Here is a 25,607-nt window from a genome sequence, read left to right on the forward strand (position 1 = left end):
CAGGAAAGGTCCATGTGAAAATTGGAAGAATGTCAAAGTTCTCTTCCTTTGCTCTTAAGGATATGTTTATACTGGACTAATTTGCGGGGTTTCTGAAATTTTAAGAAGTTTTGTCTTGCTGGCTCACTAATAGAAATATTCTATAAATTTTTAAATTGCCTTTCTTAGATCTGCAGGAGAAAATCGGCAAGTGAGTTTAATATTTGGAAAAAAATATGACCACTAAAGTACTTTAAGAAGAAAAGAAGCATAACCTGATGTCAAGCAGGTGTTGTGAGGTTGAGTTGTCCTATCTGAAAAAAAAATCCATTATCGTTTATTACATAGGCTACTTTACACCAGTGCTCAACATTTATGTCTTTAGTTACTCACCCCTGCCATATTTGTCTGCCTATGGGATTGGACATCTAAAGAGAAAACTTCAGGAACGACTAATCTGTTTGATGAGTAGTAGCTCAGATTTTTGACAGCACTGTCTCCTAAAAATGACGTAAAAGTGAGTACACCTGTCCAGAAATTAACACAAGCAGAAGTATTCCAAAGCCAGTGATAATGTTATCAAACAATTTCCTACTTTTTGTGTATGTATAGTCTGATAGAATCCTGTAATAATTGAACTGATCATTGTTAACAGACAACATGAACAGTGATTTGGAGGATATTACTCTTTTGTTACATCTTTGGGCACAAATTTTACTGTCCAGTGAAATGGTTAACTTATGCTGAAAGAAGACAGTAACTGGAGATAGAAGCAGTACCCATGTAATCTTTGGCCGATACTGTTCTCAGTCTGTTGTACCAAAATAATTCTTCATGAAGATAGTTTCAAGTTGTCTCCTGTTTACAAGCTCTGCATCACGAGATGACTGAACACTGATTTGTGAAATCTTCCCACATGTTCCCTGCAGCCTGAGGCAGGTTCTTCTCACTTGCCCTATGGTCCCTGCCTGGTTCTAGTGATTGGTCCACCTCTGTTTTGAGATTTTGTAGATCCATGTAACTGAGGACCTGTCAGACAAAGATGACATCATAGAGTAACATTAGTAGATATTCTAGATTTGATCGTCTCAAGTTCATATGTACGGGCTTTTTTGCTCCAGTTATCAGTTAGACTTTAAATTTGGGGCCTGTGACTAAACAGTAAAGTATATATTTACCAAGGCAATAAAAATCATGTTTGCGTATTTTATAATGTAAAAACAAACAAAATCTATATTAAGATATGAAAGCAGTAACCTAATTTTAGAAAATAGCCACGAATTTAAAAGGACTAAAATGTCTGTTTCACTTACCTAAATATTATACTAGTTATACTTGACCGGCAGCACGGCCAAATGTAATAACTAGCTCAGAGGCAGCAGTGCTTCTCTGAGGACTGATCCAAGAACCGAATCCACTGAAAGCTTTCAAAGACTACCAAACGATGCTACTAGGAACTGAACTAAAAGAATTCGCTTGCATTACAGAGAAGGTTTGAGGCAGGTTACTTTTTAATGTACTTGCTGATTAATCTGATTATTAACAGGAAACATTTCAACTGCCCAATAGTTCTAAATTTCACCTATAACATAAGGAGAAAATGACCCTGATGGTGAGACCATTATAGGAAGAATTAAGACATCCTTAAATTTTCTCTCATCACTCATATGAAAATAGAAACTATAGAATATAACTTAGAAGACAAAAAAGTTAATGGGATAGAATCAGACTCCTCGTGTCTTGACATTGTGAATTTCTTTTCTTACCTTGGCCTAGCAGCTTAACTGACCAGACCAGTTTAATCCATAGCAATGTGGGGTTTGCCAAGTAATAAAATCCATGCAGTGTTTGAATGTTACAAAAATGACTTATTTGGCTTAAATTTTTTAGATTAAAAAAAAAAAGTAGTTTTCCAGAATGGCAAGAGGTTAATTTTTATATGAGAAAACAAATCTGGAACTTTCTGGCTTTGAGCAGTGGAGTTCTGTAATTTTTTATTATATCCCATATTCCAAAATGAATTTGAGGTAATTTACAAAGATTTAGGAAAACAAAATATAATAAAATCTGGAGGAAGGAAAAATAAGCATGGAAAACAGCAGGGTCTTAACCACATAGTAGTAAAATAAAAGCCATGGCCTGACCTGTTCCTGCAGATCCCCTACCAGGTCGGGCCTGATGAGGATACTCAGTAGCACATGAATGACGATACTTTGTGTCCGGCTGAAAAAGAGAAGATGAGACACTTCTTACGATGTGACTTCTCCCAGAGGATAATGTGTTACTTGGTTTAGGAGGGAAAACCTTGAAGTTGGACAGCAGTGTAATTGACATCATCTGACATTCTGAGGGACAAGTTGGCTAAGTGTACTCTTACATTCCAAGTAAGAAAAATCCCAAGCCAGAAGCCCACACAGCCATTGTTAACTTGTAAAAATTGCAAGTTCTACAACTTTATTAATATGTCTTTAAGAAAACCTTAGCATTTATAAATAATCCATATGGTTTAATATTTCTAAATACTTACAATTGGCTGTCAAGGGAATTTTTATCTGATTTCCATTGCCTACTGACTGTTTAAAACAACAGAACCAGAACCTTTTCAGCAACATTGAAACACCCATGACTACTTCCATGCTTGAAATGTGACTCTTAATATGGAACTCAAACATTTCAAAATTATCTCAAGGGATTTAAAGATTTTAAGATACAACTAAAATACCTAAATGCAGATATTAAAAAGAGCTATCAATACCATCCCACTGGTAGTTCTAGAATAAAAAAACGTCCCTCTCAGTTTCCTGTCAGCACTGGTATTAAGAGATTTGAGATTTTTTTTTTTTTTCTTTCCTGATGAAGCCCCATGTTTTCTATCAGGGATCAGCAAACTTTTTTTTTTTGTAGAGGGCAAGATAGTAAACGTTTTCTGTTTTGTGGTACATACTGTCAGTGGAACTCCTCAGTTCTGCTGTTAGAGTAGGAAAGCAGCCACAGACAGTGAATGAGCGTGGTGGCTCTGCTCTAAGAAAACTTTATTTACAGAAACAGGCAGTAAGCCGAACAGCCCATGAACTAGGACAGAGGAAAAAAAAGATTCTTCCCTAGGACCTGCAGAGGGAACATGGCTCTGCTGACACCTTGATTTTGGACTTAATAGGCTCTGGAACTGAAAGAATAAATTTCTATTGTTTTAAGCCGCCCAGTTTGTGGTAATTTGTTATAGCAGCCCTAGGAAACTAGTACAATGTCCCATTCATTTATTACTCTCATCACTCTTCTAATGGAGGAAGAATCGTACAGTGCTTTAGGCTGATACAGTTTAAGGGTTATGAGTTGAGATAAGTGTGTTGCAAATATCACTGTCTTGAAAACTGGTGTAGGATGTGGGTTCCTGGTGCCTGGTTCCTGGGCCATAAGTGTGGCCCCAGTCACTTCCTAGGCTCTCCAAGCCCTCTTGCACAAAGCAAATGAGGTGGGGCTGAGCTGGCTTACAATTTTGGGGAAGGTCAGTGCATGATCTCTAATCTCCCAATCAGGTTTTTTTCTGTTGTTTAAAAGTAAAAGGGCTAGGGCTTCCTTGGTGGTGCAGTGGTTGGGAATCCGCCTGCCAATGCAGGGGACACGGGTTCGAGCCCTGGTTCAGGAAGATCCCACATGCTGCAGAGCAGCTAGGCCTGTGTGCCATAACTAGTGAGCCTGCGCTCTAGAGCCGGTGCTCCGTGACGAGAGAGGCCACCGCAATGAGAGGCCCACGCACGGCAATGAAGAGAGGCCACCGCAATGAGAGGCCCACGCACGGCAATGAAGAGTAGCCCCCGCTCACAGCAACTAAAAAAAGAAAGCCCATGCGCAGCCAGGAAGACCCAACGCAGCCAAAAATAAATAAATTAATTAATAAATTACTTAAAAAAAAAGTAAAAGGGCTAGTAAATGTACATTAAGTGGTAAGGCACTGTCAGCATTTCAAACACCAATTAACTAAGAACCCCCAAAAATCTTAACTCGCACATCCATCAGTCCACATACATAATCTGATACCATTTTTTGTGTAATTCCCTAAGAGCAGTGTTAGAGAATGAAGTTAATGCTAATCTGATACACACTGGGGTTTAACATTTTGCTTATTCTCAGAAATAGCTAAACTTTAAATTGCTGAGAATTTACAATTTATGTATGTTAAAAGAATGAGTGGCAGAGACCAGTTAGAGTTTCAACAAAATATACTTTAAACTTAAAACATTATTTTTATTCGAACCTCATTTTTTATTCTTAGAGTTGATTAAGCCACCATGTAAAGCCTTAAGTCTGCCAAACTATTTTTTTTCCCTTTCCTCAACTATCAAGACCATAGAGGAAGTATGTCACTCTACCAAAAATGACTGAGTTGTGTTGGGCCTGGAGAAAAAGTCTGGTAAAAGGAGCCTCTCCTGGGGCTGCTGATGGTTAGGCTCATCCACCGCTGCACTTCGAGCTCGACTGGAATCGCCATGGGTTTTCTGCAGAAGAGACAAAAATTACAGAAACAGTTAATTTGTAGTGGGAGCTGTGTATGTCCTATATCAACCCTAACAGGTATGGTCACTGCAGTCCAAGCAGCTCCAATGCCATCGTCATAAATCAGAATTCAGTGTGTACTTTTGACAAAATATAGTGTTAAGTCAAGACCAGAGCACAGACCCTGCAGAATTACTGACCCTGAGGTTTTATAAGCACATGGAAAGGCAATAGGAAAGAGACATACCGTTTGCCTTTGTGGCCCCACCGTGCTCAAGTGTTCCACTTCAGCTGTGCCAATAGGGGGCAGCAGATTATTTCGACGCAGGGGCAGTGGTGAGGGAGAGGAGAGTGAGTCGGCCGCCACTGGGCTGCAGATCCCATCAGCAAAAACCAAGACATGAAAGCATAAAGTTGTAACAGTATAAGCAAACTGATTAGAATCAAATAAATTGAGCAGATGAGTTTAATTTCAGGCACAGAAAGCTTTAAGCTGCCTACATTTTTAAGTGAAGAGATCTCAATGAAAGGATTTTGGAGAATTAAAGGTTTGGGTTTTCTTCATAGTATTTTCTTATTGTTGAAACTTCATCCTGAGCACACAGCAGAAGTTGACCCTTTCTCCCACAGAGAACTGGAATAAAACAATTTTCCCTATATTGTGTTGTATTTCTCTGACAGTTATGGATTTGTAATTTCACATCTGATGGAACTCACAGTTCTGGGCTTTCTGGTTGTCCTTCTCACTAAAAACTATAATTTCCAGGTAAAGTTCCTAAACTTATTTCCTTCCATGGGATTTGGAGCAGTTTGCAGTATTACTCATGCCCAAGATAGTAATTAAAAGCTGAATGATACTTTTCATGTCCCAGAAGAAAACAAAGCAACTTACTTTTCCACTTTGAAAAAAGCACTGTCAGAGGGATGAGAGATTAATGATACATCAAGACCACTCATACTCAAATGAATGTATAGCTATATCAGTATAGATACAGCTACATCAACAAAATAGCAGCTGAGAACCCTGGTGTCCTAACAAAGATTTTTGGTGGTTTTGGACACCTCTTTTAGTAAGTCTATTGGGATAAATTGTAACAAGAAATTGAAAAGTCAAAATCAAGAAGTGTTGGGAGAGAAGTATAGTGACACCCTTGATTTAGAGGCTGAATTCAAAACACAGTATGGTGTCATCTCACACCCTTGTTCATAGTCTTAGAAATTAACTATCCTAAGATGTTTTGTAAGTCAACAACTAATGAAAGAATTTTATTTTAAAGACTTGGCTTGGTATTTTTTGCACAGTGAGGCTCAGAGTGTCTAGTGAATGAAGGGTGGGAAAAGGGAAGAGAACATGTTTAGTGTTACTTCCTAAGACGTGCCAAGGGACATATTTCCTGGTGTATAAACATCTACTTATCTGAGGTTTATAAAGTTTTCATTGTCAATGGAATAGGTAGATCCTAATGGTACAGAAAAATATTAAAGGAGAATTAACTATTATTTGGGGAAGAATTTCACTGAGGATGTTCCCACTAAGGAAAATGTTTTAATAAAATACATATGTCTTTTATTCTTTTGGTGAGTTCTATTGAAGTATTCTAGCCAACATTTTATTTATAGAAATATAAGTCTTTAGCTACATCAATAGGAAGATCCAGTATATCTATATTTCATTCAAATTTAACTCCATGTTTTCTGTATTAGATTTACACCAGTGTGCAGTTCATCATAAGAATATGTAATGATTACTGTCTAGGCATATATTTCAATCTTAGATTTAAATTCATCCTCTATGTAAAATTCTTCATTAGTTTTACCATAGATTCCAGAAATTCTGCTTTTGAAACCTACACTCCGGATCCTCTGAGTACTTCCATAGGTCTTGGTGTTCCAGCGTGTGAATGGCTTGTGCTGATGGGATGAAGGGTACGTGGTGGGGGATTGCGTCTCCTGGCGGACTGTGCTGTATATGATAGAAATGATGTACTAAGCTCCAGGGCTCGATTTGGCCAATTTCGAGTTGAAAGGATGGTACTGGACGCAGGCCTCATAAGTAGCTTGTCATCAAGATCTCTAGTGTCCAAATATCAGAAACCCACAGTGAGATCAAGATTGCTCTGTACAGGGAGAGAGAACTCAAAGGGTAAAAAGCCTTAGACTATAAAATACATTCAAGGGAGAAAAAAGCGAAAAGAGAAAACAATAAATAACCTAGTTTTAGAAGTTACATAATCTAGCTCAGGCATGAGAATGTGTACCTAAAAGGACATTATTTCAATCTTACACATAATTTACTAGAATGGAGACTTGGGAAAACAAGTCCGTTTTTCACCTTCCATCACAGTCACTTCTTCAGTTACTGGTAAAGACTAACCTGTAGGGTACCGACTCCAAAGTGCTTCCCAAAACTTTACCTCAGGGACTGTGCTTCCTACCATGTTTGAAGCATTCTTTTGTGCTGAAGGAATGTCACCAGAAAGACTTAGTTGAAAGGCCAATATTGCTGCTTAGTAGTGGTGTGGCACTAGTGTGGCTCCCACTGCAGAGATTAAAATGCTGAGCTAGTTGGAGCCTACAGGGATAGGGGGTTCCTTGGAAAGCTGGGAACAGGCAAAGGGTCCAGAGCTTTGTATAGCCCATGGCAGTAGATCCCCATTTGCATAAACAACTGTGAAATATAACACTTTCCTGTAAGTACTCAAAACACCATGCTCAACAGTTCAGTAGCTTAAACTCTGCCTTGTAGATTCAGCGGCTTTGTTTTTGTGTTTTAAGCAGATGAGAGAACGTTTAATTCTATTGTAAGGCACCTAAGAGATAGTATTTACACTGTGATGTGGAGGGGAAGTGAAAGAAAAAAGCTCTGCCCACATGTGCTCTTGGCTTTCAGCAAGTTCCTCAATCTTTCAGGCCACTTTGGTGTCCTCTAGTGCAAAATATGCCTCAGGGTTTGGAGAACTTTGAAGGAAAAATGCCCATCACAGAATAGGGCTAAACCTTTAGCATTACTCATATGAGATCTTTCTGGTCTTCCTAACCATTCACTTAAGCCTTTTCTTTACACAGCCTACTGCTTTCTAATTACAGGGGTTTAGGCCTTAGCTGCTCTTTGTTCATCTTTATTCTTCCTCTGGACTACTCATTCATAACTGGATTTATCACCTCCACACTTCTAGATCAGCCTTCAAATCTGACCTATATGGCCCATCATTGTAAACTCAACACACCCCAAGCTCATTTTCCCCCTGCCAAACAAGCTTCCCTTGAGGTTGAAATCTGAGTTGACTTTGATTCCTCTATTTTTATAGAATTTGATTTCTTTTACAATATCTCCTAAAATATTTCATTCCTTTTTTTAGTCTTGCTACAACTTGAGAACAGACCCATAGCAGCCTGAACTCCTGCATTAGACTCCTTACTTTCAATTCCTCCTGCGTCTATCTAATCTGTGTCCTACTGCTGTGAAATCTATCTTCCAAATTCCTGTTTTAAATATATGTGCTCCCCAGCTGGACTCATACATTGCTCGCGTGGGAATGTAAAATGGTACAATTCCTTTGGAAAATTGTATGGCAGTTTATTATAAAGTTAAGCATACACTTAACCTATTCTGTAACACTTTCACTTCTAGATACTGAAAAATGAGACCATAGGTCCACAAAAAAGACCTGTGTAAGAATATTTATAGTGCCTTTTACACATAACAGCCCCAACCTGGAAAATAGCCCAAGTGTTCATTAACGGAAGAATGGATAAACAAATTGTGGTGTACTATTACAATAGAATACTATTTGGCAATAAAAGAGAATCACATGCAACAACATGGATGGATCTCAAAAGCATGACATTCAAAACCCTCCATAGTCTGGTCCCAGTGTTCTTTAATTTCATAGTGTCTTCTTTCCCACTAATCACACCATGGTCTATTTTAGTTTAGAAGATTTCAGTGGTCTTTGATCAGAACATTAAAGTTCTAACCTATTGCTTCCTATCCTACTACAGCAAAAATGGTCGGCTTTCTCTTCTAAATATTTGTATTTTCCTGTCTCCAAACCTTTTTCCACACCATTCCTCCTACCTAGAATAGCCTTGCTGCTCTTCTCTGCTTATCCAAACTTCCATCTTCCAAGGATATGTTCAAAACCTACACTTACCCACCAAAATGCTTCCCTTCTTTGGGACTGCCATAGTGCTCACAATGAGTACACAAACTTCGCACTCAGTCACAGGAATGCCCTGTATGGTTAGGTCTCTTTTTACCTTTGTGCCTTCTCACCAGTTATTTTATCAGCTCCTTGAAGGTGGAGACCATTTTCCTTATATGTTTTTACTCCCCAGATGTTTCTGGTTGCTTGGTACTTACTCAGTACATGTACTTACTCAGTACATGCAACGTTGATTGACTGACTTTGCTTTCCTTTTATTTCTCAGTGATCTACTTAAACTCTATAGTCTTAAAATTGTATACTTCTTACAGGAGCTTGTCCATTAGGGAGAGATTTCTTGGCTGTAGAGGCATCCCATGAACCAAGAGACCATTCACATTTGGCTGATGACCACTTGCTGCTTGACAGAGACTCATCTACATATCAAAAGAAGGTATTACTCATTATTGGTTGGTGAAGATATCAGCTTGGTTTCCCAACTTTGCCAGAAGTTAGTATTTCCAAATTAGGTCATTTATACTTTTTTCTCCTATGCCTTAACTTTTGTAAATCTTGGCCAGTACCCCAGCTGGAGCCCCAAGTCCACTCTCAAGATGACAGGATCAGAGTGCTTTCCTCTCCATTTCTAAATGGGGAAGCCTGGTCAACTTAGATGAAAGCAATTAATAGCCACTCTCATAGGGGAGAGAGGACCTTTATTATCATTATTATTTACATTATACTAGAAAACAAAATATGGAACAAAAATGGGGAGAATAAGGGTAAACTCTTATCTCTTTTACCATCACATAATCCTATGCTCTGCACAAACTAATGCTTTCTCCTTCACTACACCTGGAGCAGTCAGCTCTCAATAACGTAAATTCTGAAGACTTTATTAGAAGGAGTTAATTGTATTCTAATGTTAGCAGGATTTAATCTTACCTGGACTGCCACTGCCACCTTAGTGTCCTGTTTATTTTCTCTCTCAGGTATTCAGTTAAGTGCCCTTTCTGGCCAGCTCCTTCTCTGCCACAGTATGCATTTTCCTCCTACTTTCTCTTAAGTATGTTTGGATTATTGGTTCTCCTTCCTTTGGGCATTAACAACCAGAACCGTGTACGTTAACTTTTCAGGGCTTAGGCTACCTAGATCATAACCAGGCCAGTTCAACATGTAGAAGTATTTTATTACCATCATAGGAATATTAGATTATTACCTGGGTCATCCTCCAATGTGATAAGGTATGGGCCTTACTGAGCTTATTTTTAATTACTTTTTTTAAATTGAAGTAGAGTTGATGTACATATTATATAATTTACAGGTGTGTACAGTATAGTGATGCACAAGCTGAGTTTACTTTTAAATAACCCTTTTTAAAATATAGCTGCACAATATCTGGCCAGTACACCAACAAAGCAAATATTAGATGTGGTACTAAACCCAGCCAGGCTCGATGAGCATGGGCCAGGGATGAGAATCCTTTTTCTTTTTATACCTCCCCTGCTCCCACACTTTTTTTGCTACAAGTAACACTGGGAAGCTATCATGTAGGAACTGAGATTACATAAATCATTACACATGGATGACACCAGGCTTATCAACCTTCTGCAAGAAATGGCCATTTTTTATATGCTTGTCTACAGACTTATTTGAAACCATTTTCTCCTCCCTTTGATTTGCCTTTTACATCTGGTTATGATTAGTAAACATCCACAAAGCAAAAATGTCAACAGATTCAAATATTAAAAATAAAACAAAAACCAGGTAGTCTGAGATAAGAGAAAAAAGAGGGAAGAAGTCAAAAAATTCAAAGGACAGAATGTTAAGGCCATAGAAGATCTGATATTGGTCCCTCTTTTCATCATATTTTTCATTTTTCCCAAAGCAGACTTAAGCTGACCATATAGTTGAGTCTAGATTGCACAGCTTATAGATGCCTTTTCAAAAGAGCTGACTGAGAATTACTTATCAACTCTAATTTGCTATTAATTTTTTAACAGGTTAAATTTTTTTAATTGTGGTAGAATATACATAGCATAATATTGCTGTGTTAACCATTTTCACATGTACAATTCATTGACATGAGTGCATTCGCTGCTATTAATTTTTTTAACTGAAATTAAACTTATCTTTGCAAAGAGTCACTGGATTACTGTGATAAACATATAACTTTACTGAAAAAGAGTCATAGTGATACAATTAAGGCAAATAACTGAGCAAACTTCGTCTACAAGAACAGTCCTAGGTTCTCGAATACATTCCCCTGTGCAACTTACCAGATTTGAGGTGATGGACAGCACCTTAGACTGTGGCACTAGAGGTAAGACCAAAGGTTGTGGTGCATTCAGCACACAGGGGCTTTCTGAAGCCAGTCTGGTGATTGCAACATTACTGTCATCATCTGAGCAAAGGAATAGAATCTATTATCCGTGAATATCTTCAGACCCACAACAACAGTACTGTGAAAAAAAATCTCCCCTGAGAATTCATAATCTCAAGCTAGGCTTCACAGCTTTGCAGCCCAATTTCATACCACCTGCACAGTTCAAAAAAACCCTTTAAACCATGAATTTATTTTAAACTGTTTCCCAGGCTGGTGATTCCTATTTGTACCTGGCAGAAGGAAAAGCAAAGATTACTAGAGCAAAGCTGTCTAATAGAACATTTGGAGATTGAAGGAAATGTTCTACATATGCACTGTCCAGTATAGTAGCCTCTAGCCACATGTGGCTATAGAGCATGTAAAATCTGGCTAGTGTGGGACCTAATCAAACTTACAAGCTTTTGCACAGCAAAGGAAACCATAAACAAAACGAAAAGACAACCTACAGAATGGGAGAAAATATTTGCAAATGATGCAACCAACAAGGGCTTAATTTCCAAAATATACAAACAGCTCATACAACTCAACAACAAAAAAAACCCTATCCAAAAATGGGCAGAAGACCTAAACAGACATTTACCAAAGAACACATACAGATGGCCAATAGGCACGTGAAAAGATGCTCAACACTGCTAATTATTAGAGAAATGCAAATCAAAACTGCAGTGAGGTACCACTTCACACCAGTCAGAATGGCCATCATTAAAAAGTCTACAGGGGGCTTCCCTGGTGGTGCAGTGGGTAAGAATCTGCCTGCCAATGCAGGGGACATGGGTTTGAGCGCTGTTCTGGAAGATCCCATGCGGAGCAACTAAGCCCATGCACCACAACTACTGAGCCTGTGCTCTAGAGCCCATGCACCACAACTACTGAGCCCACATGCCACAACTACTGAAGCCCGTGCACCTAGAGCCTGTGCTCTGCAACAAGAGAAGCCACTGCAATGAGAAGCCTGCACACCACAATGAAGAGTAGCCCCTGCTTGCCACAAGTAGAGAAAGCCTGCGTGCAGCAACAAAGACCCAACACAGCCAAAAATAAATAAAATAAAATAAATTTATTTTTTTAAAAAATACTACAAATAACAAATGCTGGAGAGGATGTGGAGAAAAGAGAACCCTCCTACACTGTTGGTGGGAATGTAAGTTGGTGCGGCCACTGGAAAACAGTATGAAGTTTCCCCAGAAAACTAAAAATAGAATTACCATATGATCCAGCAGTCCCACTCCTGGGCATATATCTGGACAAAACTATAATTCAAAAAGATGCCCCTATGTTCATAGCGGCACTATTCACAATAGCCAAGACACGGAAACAACCGAAATGTCCATTAACAGATGAATGGATAAAGAAAACGTGGTATATATTATATATACAACGGAATACTACTCCTTTGTAAAAAAGAATGAAATAATGCCATTTGCAGCAACACGGGTGCAACTAGAGATTATCATACTAAGTGAAGTAAGTCAGAAAGAGAAAGACAAATACCATATGATATCACTTATTCGTGGAATCTAAAAATGTGACACAAATGAACCTATCTGTGAAACAGAATCATGGACATAGAGAACAGACTGGTGGTCACCAGGGGGGAGGGGGCTGGGGGAGGGATGGAGTGGGAGGTTGGCGTGAGCAGATGTAAGCTTTTATATATAGAATGGATAAACAACAAGGTCCTACTGTATAGCACAGAGAACTATATTCAATATCCTATGATAAATCACAATGGAAAAGAATATTTTAAAAAATGTACATATGTGTATAACTGAATCACTGCTGTACAGCAGAAATTAACACAACATTGTAAATCAATTATACTTAAGTAAAAAAAAATTTGGCTGGTATGATTGAGAACAATTTAAATTTTACCTAATTGTAATTAATTAAAATTTAAATAGCCACACACAACTAGTGAAACCTCATGCCCATTACCACTGCCAGTTTTTGTAAATAAAGCTGTAAGAGTAGTTTGCTTATTCTCGTTACTGTATAGTACTCCATCATATGAATATATCACGTTCTGCTGTTGAGGGATGTTTGGGTAGTTTCCAGTTTATGTTTTCCAGTATATAGTGCTGTCATGGACATTCTTATATATGTCCTTGGGGAAGATGTATACTGAGTATATAGTAGTATACGCAGCCACATCCACTCATATACATATTGTTTATGGCTGCTTTCAAGGGCAGAGTTGAGTAGTTGCAACAGAGACTGGATGGCTGGCAAAGACTAAAACATTTACCATCTGGCTCTTTATACACAAAGTTTACTGATCCCTATTTTAGGTCAATCAACCCACTAAACCAGTCAGAGACCCTCCAGCTCCATTATAAGATCATTGTCTTTTTCAAACTTTAAGTTTCAAAATCACAATAGTTATACAATGAAATAACCTAAATTTATGGATGCATGGAAAAATAAACTAAAATGATATTAATTCATGGCCTAACACTGGTAAATTGTGAAAGGCGAAATGAAAGTTTTCTCTGAAAACTTTCAGTGGTTGATACTGAAAACTGAAGTAATTCCTTTATTACCAGGATTTATTATTATTGGGGTTTGGATATGTCTCTGGACTTTATCATCTGTCCTGTATCTCCCAAAACTTAACCTCACATAATATAAAGCAGTTTGTTTTGAAAAGGGTCTTAGACCTACTCTTCTCCAATACCAGCTTTAAAAGGGAACTTAACATGCATACAACAGAGTGGCTTTAAAAAGAAAAAAAACTCACATGGACAGTATCAACTGTGGCAAACATGGAGCAACTGGAATGCTCATACAATACTTGAGAGAGTGTAAATAGATGCATCCACTTTGGAAAAAAATTTGGCAGTATCCACTGAAGTGAGAATAGCATATCCTATGACCTAGCAGTGCCACTGTTATGTACCCACTACATATGTTCACCAAAAGACATATACAAGAATGTTTATAACAGCACTGTATGCCGGCAGACATAAACTGGAAACTACCTAAATGTTCATCAACAGTAGAAAGTGATATATTCATACAATAAAATACTATATAACAATGAAAATGAACTACTGTTACACTCAAAACAGTTGAATCTAACAAACATAATGTTGAGTTTAAGAAGCCAAATGCAGAGGGCACATTACTATATGAATCCATTCTTAAAAGTTTTAAAACAGGCAAAACTAATCTGTGGTGCTGTAACTCAGGATAGGTTTACTTTTGGGGGGTAGGAGTTTAGTAACATGAAAGGGGCTTCTGAAGTGTTGGTAATGTTCTGTTCTTGATATGAGCATTGGTCATACAAGTCGACTCAGTTTTTAAAAATTAATCAAGGGGGGCTTCCCTGGTGGCGCAGTGGTTAAGAGTCCGCCTGACAATGCAGGGGACACGGGTTCGTGCCCCGGTTCGGGAAGATCCCACATGCCGTGGAGCGGCTAGGCCCGTGAGCCATGGCCGCTGACCCTGCACGTCCGGAGCCTGTGCTCCGCAATGGGAGAGGCCACAACAGTGAGAGGCCCGCGTACTGCAAAAAAAAAAAAAAAAAAAAAAAATTAAGCTTGATGTAAATTTATTTTGCAATTTTCTATATAGATATGCTTTATATTTTTAAATATATTTTTATAATTTATTTTGGCTGCACCAGGTCTTAGTTGTGGCACGTGGGATCTTAGTTGCAACATGCGGACTTCTTGGTTGTGGCATGTGGACTCTTAGTTGCGGCATGTATGCGGGTTCTAGTTCCCTGACCAGGGATCGAACCTGGGCCCCCTGCATTGGGAGCACGGAATCTTACCCTCTGGACCACCAGGCAAGTCTCTCCCCTACATACACTTTAATAGAAGTGTTTTTTTTAATGTATTTCCCGGACTTGTGCTTCCAGCCAAGATGGAGCAACAGGGACTGGCTTTACCCTCCTGCTTAAAACAACCAATAAATCCGTGAAACAATGGCTTTTAAGACACTGGGCATCAGGTAATGAAAGACAGTGAACCATGAGATAGTAAACAAATGATGCTAGCTTTGCAACTGCTTTGAAAGAGTTTCCAAGACATGACACAAAGAGGGAGAACAAAGGCAGATCCTGGTGGACTCCCTGATTTGAAAGTCCAGAGAGACCAAGACTGCTAGGGTTCATGGGAGGAGTATCAGAGAAGAAAAATGCACAGAAAGGGAACCCAGGATATCTGTAGAGTGTGGGGTGTCCTTTGAGTACTCAAAGGAGTATTGATCACTGCATGTATGAGAAAAAACCACCTGAGGCTAGGAAAGAGAACCAACTGAATTAGAGGGAATAGTGCCTGGTTCTTCCAGTCATACTAGAAAAACTCATAGTTAATGGGGCATTGGGCAGAGTACTTAGGACAATCTTGCCTCAGTATCTGGGGGATAATTAGTTGGACTGAATGACCTGTCTATAACAAATCATAAAAGCAAGACCAGAAGAGATCAAATTTTTTCCAAGTAACTTAAGTGCATCCCAGGAAAAACCAAAGAAGATACATACAAATGAAAAAAAAATCAACTCCCAATAAGATAAAATTCACCATGTCTGGCACCCAAAGAATACCATGCAGGAAAATACAACTCACAATAAGAAGAATATCAATCATTGAAACCAACCCAGAATTTACACACGTTTGAGTTATCCCACTTTTTCAAAAAGAGACATGGAAGATATAAAATTCACCCAAATTATACTTCGTAGAAAACAGTGAGTAGAAAAATACACTGGATGAGCTTAACAGCAGATTCACCATTGTAAAAGAAAATATTAATGAACTTGAAGGCACAATAGGAAACATCCAGATTGAAATACACAGAGAAGAAAATTCTTTAATTAAAGCATCACATTTGAGGGATCAGTAAGCAAATGGACTAATATATATGAGTAACTGGTGTCCTAAGGGATGGTGGGCGGCAGAAAAAATATCTGAAGAAATAATGGCTGAAAACTTTCCAAACAATGAAGACAATAAACCCACAGATCCAAGAAGCTCAACAAACTCCATGCAGAAGTAACATGAAGAAAATTACATCAAGGCACATCATAATCAAATTGCTCAAAACCAGTGAAAATGAGAAAAATCTTAAACGCAGCCAAAGAAAAAATACATGAACACAGGAACAAAGAAAAGGATGACATCAGATTTCTTGTGCAAGTGAGAAGACGGTGGACAACGTCTTTAAAGTATGAAGAAGGAAATCCAAAAGAGGGGATATATGTATATGTATAGCTGATTCACTTTGCTGTATGTACAGTAGAAACTAACACAATATTGTGAAGCAACTATACTCCAATAAAATAAAATAGGTAACCAACAAGGACCTACTGTATAGCACAGGGAGCTCTGCTCAATACTCTGTAATAACCTAAATGGGAAAAGAATTTGAAAAAAAGTAGATACATGTATATGTATAACTGAATCACTTTGCTGTACACCTGAAACTAACACAACATTGTTAACCAACTATACTCCAATATAAGATAAGATTTTTTTAAAATAAATAAACAAGATACACTGAATGTTAAAAAAAAATAAAGTACCAAGAGAAAAAGTGTCCACCTAAAATTCAATACACCACACAACTATCTTGCAGAAATGAAAGAAAAATAAGGAAATTTTCATATATCAAAAGAAAGCATTTCTCACCAACAGACTCAGATACAAGAAATTTTAGAGGACATCTCTCAGGTTGCAAGAATTAAAAAAAATTTTAATGAGATAAAATTTACATAACATGCGTCACCGTTTTTAACCATTTTACAGTATACGATTAAGTGGTTTTTTTAGTATATTCATGATTTTCTGCAACCACCACCACTATCTCATTTCAGAAAATTTCCATCACTCCAAAAAGAAACCCCATACCTCCCAATGCACCTCTTCCTCCATCCCCTGGCAATCATTAAACTACTTTCTCTATGGACCTGCCTGTTCTGGAAATTTCACCTTAATGGAATCATACAGTATGTGGCCCTTTATGTATGTCTTCTTTCGTTTAACATAATATTTTCAAGGTTCACCCATGTTTTAAGATGCATCATTACTTAATTCCTTTTTAAAAAAATAATTATTTATTTTTGGCTGCATTGGGTCTTCGTTGCTTTCGCGGGCTTTCTCTAGTTGTGGTGAGCGGGGGCTAGTCTTCGTTGTGGTGTGCAGGCTTCTCATTGCGGTGGCTTCTCGTTGCAGAGCAGGGGCTCTAGGCACACGGGCTTCAGTAGTTGTGGCACGTGGGCTTCAGTAGCTGTGGCTCAAGGGCTCTAGAGCGCAGGCTCAGTAGTTGTGGCGCACGGGCTTAGTTGCTCCGTGGCATGTGGGATATTCCCAGACCAGGGATCGAACCTATGTCTCCTGCATTGGCAGGCAGATTCTTAATCACTGTGCCACCAGGGAAGTCCCTTAATTCCTTTTAATGTATGAGTAATACTCCATTGAATGATGTATTAGTTACTCAAGCTGCCATAAAATAGGACAGACTGGATGGCTTAAACAACAGAAATTAATTTTCTCACAGTTCTGGAGGCTAGAAGTCCATGATCAAGGTGCTGTCAGGGTTGGTTTACAGTGTGACCTCTCTTCCTGGCTCCTAGGCAGCTGCCTTTTCCCTCTGTCCTTGCCTGACTTCTTCTCTTCACACACACAGAAACAGAGAGCTGTGATGTCTCTTCCTCTTCTTACAAGGATACCAACCCTATAGGATTAGGGTCCCACCCTTCTGACTCATTTAACCTTAATTACCTCCCTAAAGGCCTTATCTCCAAGCCTAGTCACATTGGGGGTTAGGGCTTCCACATATGGATTTTGAGGGGGACACAATTCAGTCCATAACACATGGATATACCAAATTTTGTTCATCCATTCATCAGTTGATGGATGTTTAGGTTGGTTCCACTTTTTAAAAAAAATAAATTTATTTACTTATTTATTTTTGGCTGTGTTGGGTCTTCATTGCTGTGTGGGGGCTTTCTCTAGTTGTGGTGAGCAGGGCTACGCTTCGTTGCAGTGCACAGGCTTCTCATTGCGGTGGCTTCTCTTGTCGTGGAGCACAGGCTCTAGGTACACGGGCTTCAGTAGTTGTGGCTTGCGGGCTCAGTAGTTGTGGCTTGCAGGCTCTAAAGCTCAGGCTCAGTAGTTGTGGTTCCTGGGCTTAGTTGCTCTGTGGCACATGGGATCTTCCCAGACCAGGGCTCAAACCCGTGTCCCCTGCATTGGCAGGCAGATTCTTAACCACTGCGCCACCAGGGAAGTCCTGGTTCCACTTTTTGACTATTATGACTAATGCTGCTATGAACATTCATGCCAGGGTTTTGTGTGGATATATTTCACTCCTCTTGATTATATAACTTTGAGTGGAATTGCTAGGTCATATAGTAATATTATGTTTAACTTTTTGAGGAACTGCCAAACTGTTTCCACAGTGGCTGCACCACTTTACATTCCCACCAGCAATTTATGAGGGTTCCAGTTTCACAACCTCATGAACACTTGTTATTGTCCTTTTCTTTTTTTTTTTTTTTAAATACAGCCATCCTAGTGGGTTTGAAGTGGTGTCTCATTGTGGTTTTGGTTTTGATTTGATTTCCCTAATGAATAATGATGTTGAACATCTTTTCATGTACTTATTGGCTATTTGTATATCTTCTTTGGAGAAATGTCTGCTTGAGTTATTTGCCCATTAAAAAAAATAAATTTATTTATTTTTGGCTGCGTTGGGTCTTCGTTGCTGCGCACAGGCTTTCTCTAGTTGCGACAAGCGGGGGCTACTCTTTGTTGCGGTGTGTGGGCTTCTCATTGTGGTGGCTTCTCTTGTTGCAGAGCACGGGCTCTAGGTGTGCGGGCTTCAGTAGCTGTGGCTCGCGGGCTCTAGAGCGCAGGCTGTTGTGGCGCATGGGCTTAGTTGTGCTGCGGCGTCTGGGATCTTCCTGGACTGGGGCTCGAACCCGTGTCCCCTGCTTTGGTAGGTGGATCCTTAACTGTGCCACTAGGGAAGCCCTATTTGCCCATTTTTAAATTGGGTTGTTTTTTCTTTTGTTTTTGAGTTGTAGATCTTTATAGACTGTGAGTACTAGATTCTTATCAGGTGTATGATTTATGTACATTTCCTCCCATTCTGTAGGCTGTCTTTTCAGTTTCTTGATAATGTCCTTTGATACACCCTAAAGTTTTTTATTTTGATGAAGTCCAGTTTATTTTTTCTTTTGTTGTTTGTGGTCTTGGTGTCATATCTCAGAATCCACTGCCAAATCCAAGTTCATGAAGATTTACTCCAATGTTTTCTTCTAAGTTTTATAGTTTTAGCTCTTAAATGTGTACCTTCAATCCACTTCAAGTTGATATTTTGTATATGGTGTGAAGTAAGGGTCTAACTTCATTCTTTACCATGTGGCTATCCAGTTGTGCCAGCACAATTTCTTTTTTTTTTCCTATCTGAATTTTTTTGATTGACATATAGTTGATTTACAATATTCTGTAAGTTTCAGGTGTACAACATAGTGATTCACAATTTTAAAAGGTTATACCCCATTTATGGTTATTATAAAATATTGGCTATATTCCCTGCCAGTACCATTTCTTAAAGAGACTATTCTTCCCCCATTGAATGGTCTTGGCACCCTTGTTGGAAATCAGTTGGCCATAGATGTGTGGATTTATTTCTGGACTTTTGATTCTATTCCATTGATCAGTATGTGTTCTTATGCCAGTACCACACTGTTTTGATTACTGTAGCTTTGTATTATGTTTTAAAACCAGGAAGTATGAATCCTCCAAATTTGTTCTTTTTCAATATTGTTTTAGATATTCAGGATACCTTGCATTTCTGTATAAATTTCAGGATAATTTCTATAAAAAAGGCAGTTAGAATTATGATAAGGTTGTACTCAACCTGTAGATGTATTTAGGGAGTATTGCCATCTTAACAATATTTAGTCTTCCAATCCATAAACAGAGGGTGTCTTTCTATTTCTTTAGGTCTTCTCTATTTTCTTTCAATAATATTTTGTAGTATTCAGTGTACACGTCTTACACTTCCTTGGTTCAGTTTATTCCTAAGTATTTTATTCTTTTTGATGCTATTATAAATGAGTTGTTTCCTTAATTTCATTTTTGATTGTTCATGGGTGGAAACTAGAAGAACTTTGAGAAGCATGATAGAGAAGACATAAATTACCTTGAACAGACTTAGGAGGAATCTGGATTTGGAGGAAGCTGTAGGGGAGGGCTCAGAAGGAAATGAGGAACATGTTATTAGAAACTGGAAGTAGGGAGATGCTTGTTATTTTGTGGCAGAGAGCTTAGTGAAATGGTCTCCTGTGGTCATGTGGAAAGCAGAACTTTTAAGTGATGATCTTGGTTGTATAGCTAAGGAGATTTCCAGTCAAAGTGTTAAAGGTGAGGCCTGATTTTTTTTCTTGCTGTTTATAATCAAACACGAGATGAGAGAGATAAATTGAGGGAAAAACTATTAAACATAAAGAAACCAGGACTTGATGATTTTGAAAATTCTCAATCTCTCTAGATGGCAAAAGATTCTAAATAAAGGAAGGCTATCAGACCCCCAAAATTCTACTGGCAGGAAGCAGCCTAATAAAATTACTTAGCTACAAACATGTGCTATGTTTCATGAAAAAGGAAGGATGACTCAGAGGGCAAAACCAAGAGCTCAGAGGGTAGAGCAGAAAGCTGAGAGGATTATTTCCAGGCCTTAAAACTTAATGAAGGAACTCCCAGTATTTTCACAGCTGGATTTCAGAATTGCTGTGGACCCTTTTTCACTCTTCCCTCCCCGACCCCAACCTTTTAACTGGAGTGTCTATAATGCTTATCTTTTTCCTGGCCCACTATTGTATGTTGGGTGTGTTGGGGTCAAATAACTTGTCTCTAGGAGTAGAATGGCTGGATTATATAGGTAAGATGTTTATATACCTGTGTATATAAGCTTTAGTTTCATAGGTTTATAGATGGAAAGGAATTGTGCCCCAGTAATTTCACTTCCTGTATTACATCCAGGAACTTCATTCATACCAGGACCTTATTCAAAGTCTTTGGAGCTGATGCTGTAATAGATGATTCTCTTGGAAACCTTTGAAGGGAGTTGAATGTACTTTGCCTGTGGGAGCACATGAATCACTAAGGGCCAGTGGGAAGACTAGTGGACAAATTCCAAGGTGCACCCCCCACCCCCTGCCATGATTCTCAGCTCTTGATTCACACCTTCGTGTAAACCCCTCCCTTTGAGCATGGGCAGGACCTGTGACTTGCTTCAGATCAAAAGATGATGGTAAAAGTGATGGGATGTCACCCCCATGATTATGTTATATAAGTTTCTGTCTTGCTAGCAGATGAGCTCTCAGTCTTTCTTGCTGGCTTTGGAGAAATAAGCTGCCATGACTGCTACAGCTACAAGAAACTGGATGCTTCCAAAAACACACAAAAGGGGAAGTGGATCCTTTCCTAGTTGAGCCTCTACATGAGAACCCAGCTTTAGCCAACACCTTGATTGTAGCCTTATGTGATCTTAAGTAAGCAACTAGCTGGCTGTTCCTGGACTTCTGACCCACAAATCTGTGAGATAATAAATGTGTGTTGTTTGAAGCTGCTAAGTTTGTGATAATTTTTGTGCAACATAGAAAATCAATACAGACAATTCTTAAGTTAAATATACATTTAACCATATAATTCAACGATTTCACTTGTAGAAATCTACCCAAGAGAAAAGGAAATATATGTCAAAATTCTTGTACACTAGTGTTCATAACAGCATTAATAGTCCAAAAATGAAAACAATCCAAATGTCCATCAACAGATAAATGGATAAACAAGTGGAACAATGGGATACAACTCAACAATAAAAGGAATAAATTATTGACACACACAATGACATGGATGACTGTCAAAATGATCGCACTGAGGGAAAGAAGCCGACAAAAGAAGAGTAAATACTACATGATACCATTTAAGCAGATAAGTTGTCATTTGGGGATGGTGGGTCAGGCAGGGGCAGGAGGGAGGGATTACAAGGTTATTAACTTTGAGGGTAATGGATATGTTCACTATATTGATTGTCTCATGGTTTCATGGCTGTATACTAGGTCAACTTATCAGATAATACACTTGAAATATGATTGGTTTATTGTATATCAATTCTTCAATAAAGCAGTTTTTTAAATGTATTTGCACATGTTTTTTTCTCACAAATAATTATATTCAAAGAGAAAGCACAATCTATCTAGTCATCATAGAGTAGGCCTTGTTACTCATCCACTCATTCCCAGATACTTTCCAAATATCTGTTAGTTTCTATAAGAAATACAAATATGATTCTTTTGTACCAATGAACATACAATTTAATAGACTGGTTATGGTTTGGAAAGCATAAACAATTATTTTTTTATATTGTTTTCACAAAGAGGCTTACCAGAAGCAAATCCCTCCCAGTGACTACGTGTCAGCTGCTCCATACAGCTTAGGACCTTGCTCCACACATCGTCAAACACATAAGCAAGGACATCCTCTTTCATGCAGTAAAATGGAGCAATGGGTGGGTACCCTAATTTCTGTTTCTCTGTAGCTGCTTCTGATTTCTTTCCATGAAACCCCTCTTCCCTGTAACAGAAGCAAGAAGGAAAGACTTCATGGTTATTCTTCACTGGGTGTTCACCACTGTCTTTTGGCTACTTAGGAGTATGATTTATGCTCCTCCCCACCACCACCCCCTTCCTCCCCGCATATATAGCTCAGGTATTAAATAGGCTTCTGAACTACGGGAGTTTTCAGCAGAGGAGACTCTGCATTTCCCTTTTTACACCCATCCCATCCTACCCCCCCACTCTGCCAAAAAAATAGAACAAGAAAAAGAAGACAGAATCATTGTACTTTTTTAAGCTTTAAATAGATGGGCATTTTAAATTGAGCAACAAGCAACCTATGACAATTAAGCACACAAAAACACTCTTTTTGTTGTAACCGGATAACATTTAGATTAATATTAACTTGACACATTTAACAATGCACATATAACTGTGATTATGCTGCATAATTATTTGAGGCAATGATTCATTAGGGAAATAGTCTACATAGATTATTAAAATTAGTATGCTTTTACTAATCCAAATAAACATTTGGTAATTGGCCGTAAAGGAAAAAGAGGGAAGCCCAACAGCACAGGAAACTACTCTGAGACTCTTCTGGAGACAGTATATCTATAACCCAGAAACTTCCAGTTAGGCAAGTCTGTCTCTTCTCTGGCAATGAGTACCAGTAGCCCCAGATTTCTGGGGGAAGAAAATTTGGCTGATGGATGTGCTTATCTATGACAGATGTATTATAAACTAAGACAAAGCAAATTCTGGAACTGGCTTGGGTGGAGATAAGTACCTTTACAGTGAAAGTTACTCCTAGGGCAACAAAGTGCTCAAGAATGAAATAGGAAACTGTAGGCAGGTAAGAAGGATGCTAAGAGATTTAAGCAGGGCAGCCAGACTCCCTTTGCTTCTCCTTTCCCAAGGAAGAGCTAGCCTGGCATTAAGTGGCAGAGGAGGCTGATTAACATTAAATGTATTTCAATTTATATTTCTTTTTAGAGGAGATAACATAGTCATATGATAAAAATTCAAATTGTATAGAAGAAAATATATGTATGTAGTGAAAAATAAGTCTCCTACATCTCTGTCCCCCAGTCCCCATTCTCAGAAGCAAACACATAGGTCCAGAGAGATAGTTACATTATACACTGTACTGCACCTCACTCTTCTGTCAATGTATCTTGTCCATGATCCCTATCAATATATATAAATCTGCCTCTTTTAAAAAATAACTGCAGAGTATTCCATTGGATATACCATAATATAACTAGACAGTTACTGATCAACTAACCTTTGCTTTTATAATCAATACTGCAATTAATACCCTTCTATAGATATTTCTCAACTTACGTATTGGGTTACAGCCCAGTGAACTTATGAAAATATCATGTCAAGAATGCATTTAATAGGCCTAACCTATTGAACATTATAGCTTAGTGGAGCCCACCTTAAATGTGCTCAGAACACTTACATTAGCCTACAGCTAAGCAAAATTATCTAACACAAAAACTATTTTATAATAAAGTGTTGAATATCTCATGTAATTTATTGTATACTCTACTGAAAGTGAAAAGCAATGGTTGTATGGTTTTAAGTATATTGGTTGTTTACCCTCATGATTGTGTGGCCGCAGCTTGCTGCCACTGCCCAGCATCCCGAGAGAGTATCATACTGCATATCGCCAGCCAAGGGAAAAAAAATCAAAATTCAAAGTACAGTTGCTACTGAATATGTATCACTTTTGCACCATCACAAAATCAAGAAATCATACGTCAACTCATCTTAAGTTGGGAACAATATGTATGTACTTCTTTGGCTACATGGGTATTATATCTGTAGGATAAATTCCTATAAATAGAATTATTGAGTCAAAGGGTATGTGCATTTCAATTTAAAGAGGTGGTATACACAGGATCCAGAAAGTATACTCTCGGGCATTTATCCCAGAAACATGAAAATTTTTGTTCATACAAAAATCTGTGCATGAATGTTCATAGCAGCTTTATTAATAATAGCCAAAAGCTAGAAATAGCCCAGGTGTCCTTCCACAGGTGCACAAACTGTGGTACATCCATACCATGGAACGTGCTGACAATAAAGAAGAATAAATTTTTGATAAACCTAAGTAAATAAATAAATAGGTGGTATAATTCTCCAGTAGTGAAACAATATGCCTCTTTTCTCATTCAAGGAATTATTAACCTTCTTTATCTTTTGTCCTTTGATAGTCTGACATGTAAAAGAATACTCATTATAGTTTTAATTTGCATCTCTAATTGTGAATGAGATTGAATTCCATTTCATATATTTAAAATCCATTTTCTTATAATGTGAACTATTCATGTTCTTTGTTTCATCCTTAATCTTTTCCTTACTGATATACATATTAAGGAAATTAAGCCTCTGTGTATGCATGAACTGCAAATATTTTTGCCAGTTTGTCATTTGTCTTTTGACTCTATGAGTTTTTTCTATGCAGAAATATTATTTTATGTAGTTTTTTTAAGAATTTCTTAAATGACTTGTAGATTTTGTGCTATGGTTAGAAAGACCTTCCCTATTCCCAAGTTATTTAAAAAAAAACAATCTTTCATATCTCATTTTCTTCCAGACTTACATGATTTCATTCATCACATCTCAATATCTCAGTAATATCTCTAAAGAGAAGACTGCCTTTCTAAAAATCTTCCATTTTACCTGAAAATTCATTTGGGTTTACTATCAGGAAAGGGGAAGAGATGCCCCAGGGACACCTATGAGCCATGAACATCACATTTTAAATTAGTTAAATCTGCTGTATTTTTTATAAGCTAAAATGAAGGGGAAAGACCTTTGAAGAAAAAGGAAGAGAAAATATGGATAATTTGACTCAGGCCAGATGAAGTGAAAGGGAAGGGGGCAATCTCTGCAAAACCAAAAGAGCAGACTTAAGATTCCCTTGGAACAATGAGCTAGCTCAACGGTGTTATGCTTGGAAATCTGGGTTGTGTTTACCTGACCCTAGGACTGTGTACCTTGAGCATGTAGTAAGCAT

General features: G+C 38.2%; 1 protein-coding gene across 4 annotated transcripts in view; it reads right to left on the reverse strand.

Moving 5' to 3' along the window:
* Window positions 1-650: 650 nt before the first annotated feature.
* The window catches only part of FAM149B1 (family with sequence similarity 149 member B1), a 46,968-nt gene continuing 22,011 nt past the window's right edge, over window positions 651-25,607 (reverse strand). For 2 of the 4 annotated variants that reach the window (XM_081248511.1, XM_081248510.1), the window contains 8 exons: window positions 22,408-22,595; window positions 10,898-11,022; window positions 8,949-9,055; window positions 6,325-6,546; window positions 4,721-4,844; window positions 4,350-4,475; window positions 2,124-2,202; window positions 651-1,008 (listed from right to left, as the gene is read on the reverse strand). In XM_081248511.1, the coding sequence (XP_081104637.1) occupies window positions 935-1,008; window positions 2,124-2,202; window positions 4,350-4,475; window positions 4,721-4,844; window positions 6,325-6,546; window positions 8,949-9,055; window positions 10,898-11,022; window positions 22,408-22,595 (1,045 nt within the window). In that variant the 3' untranslated portion in view covers window positions 651-934. Of the gene's footprint in view, window positions 1,009-2,093; window positions 2,203-4,349; window positions 4,476-4,720; window positions 4,845-6,324; window positions 6,547-8,948; window positions 9,056-10,897; window positions 11,023-22,407; window positions 22,596-25,607 lie in introns of all 4 variants that reach the window. The other 2 variants (XM_081248512.1, XM_081248509.1) reach the window with 2 other exon arrangements.

This window comes from Mesoplodon bidens (assembly GCF_964165515.1).
Source record: "Mesoplodon bidens genome assembly, chromosome: 1".
Lineage (NCBI taxonomy): Eukaryota > Metazoa > Chordata > Mammalia > Artiodactyla > Ziphiidae > Mesoplodon > Mesoplodon bidens.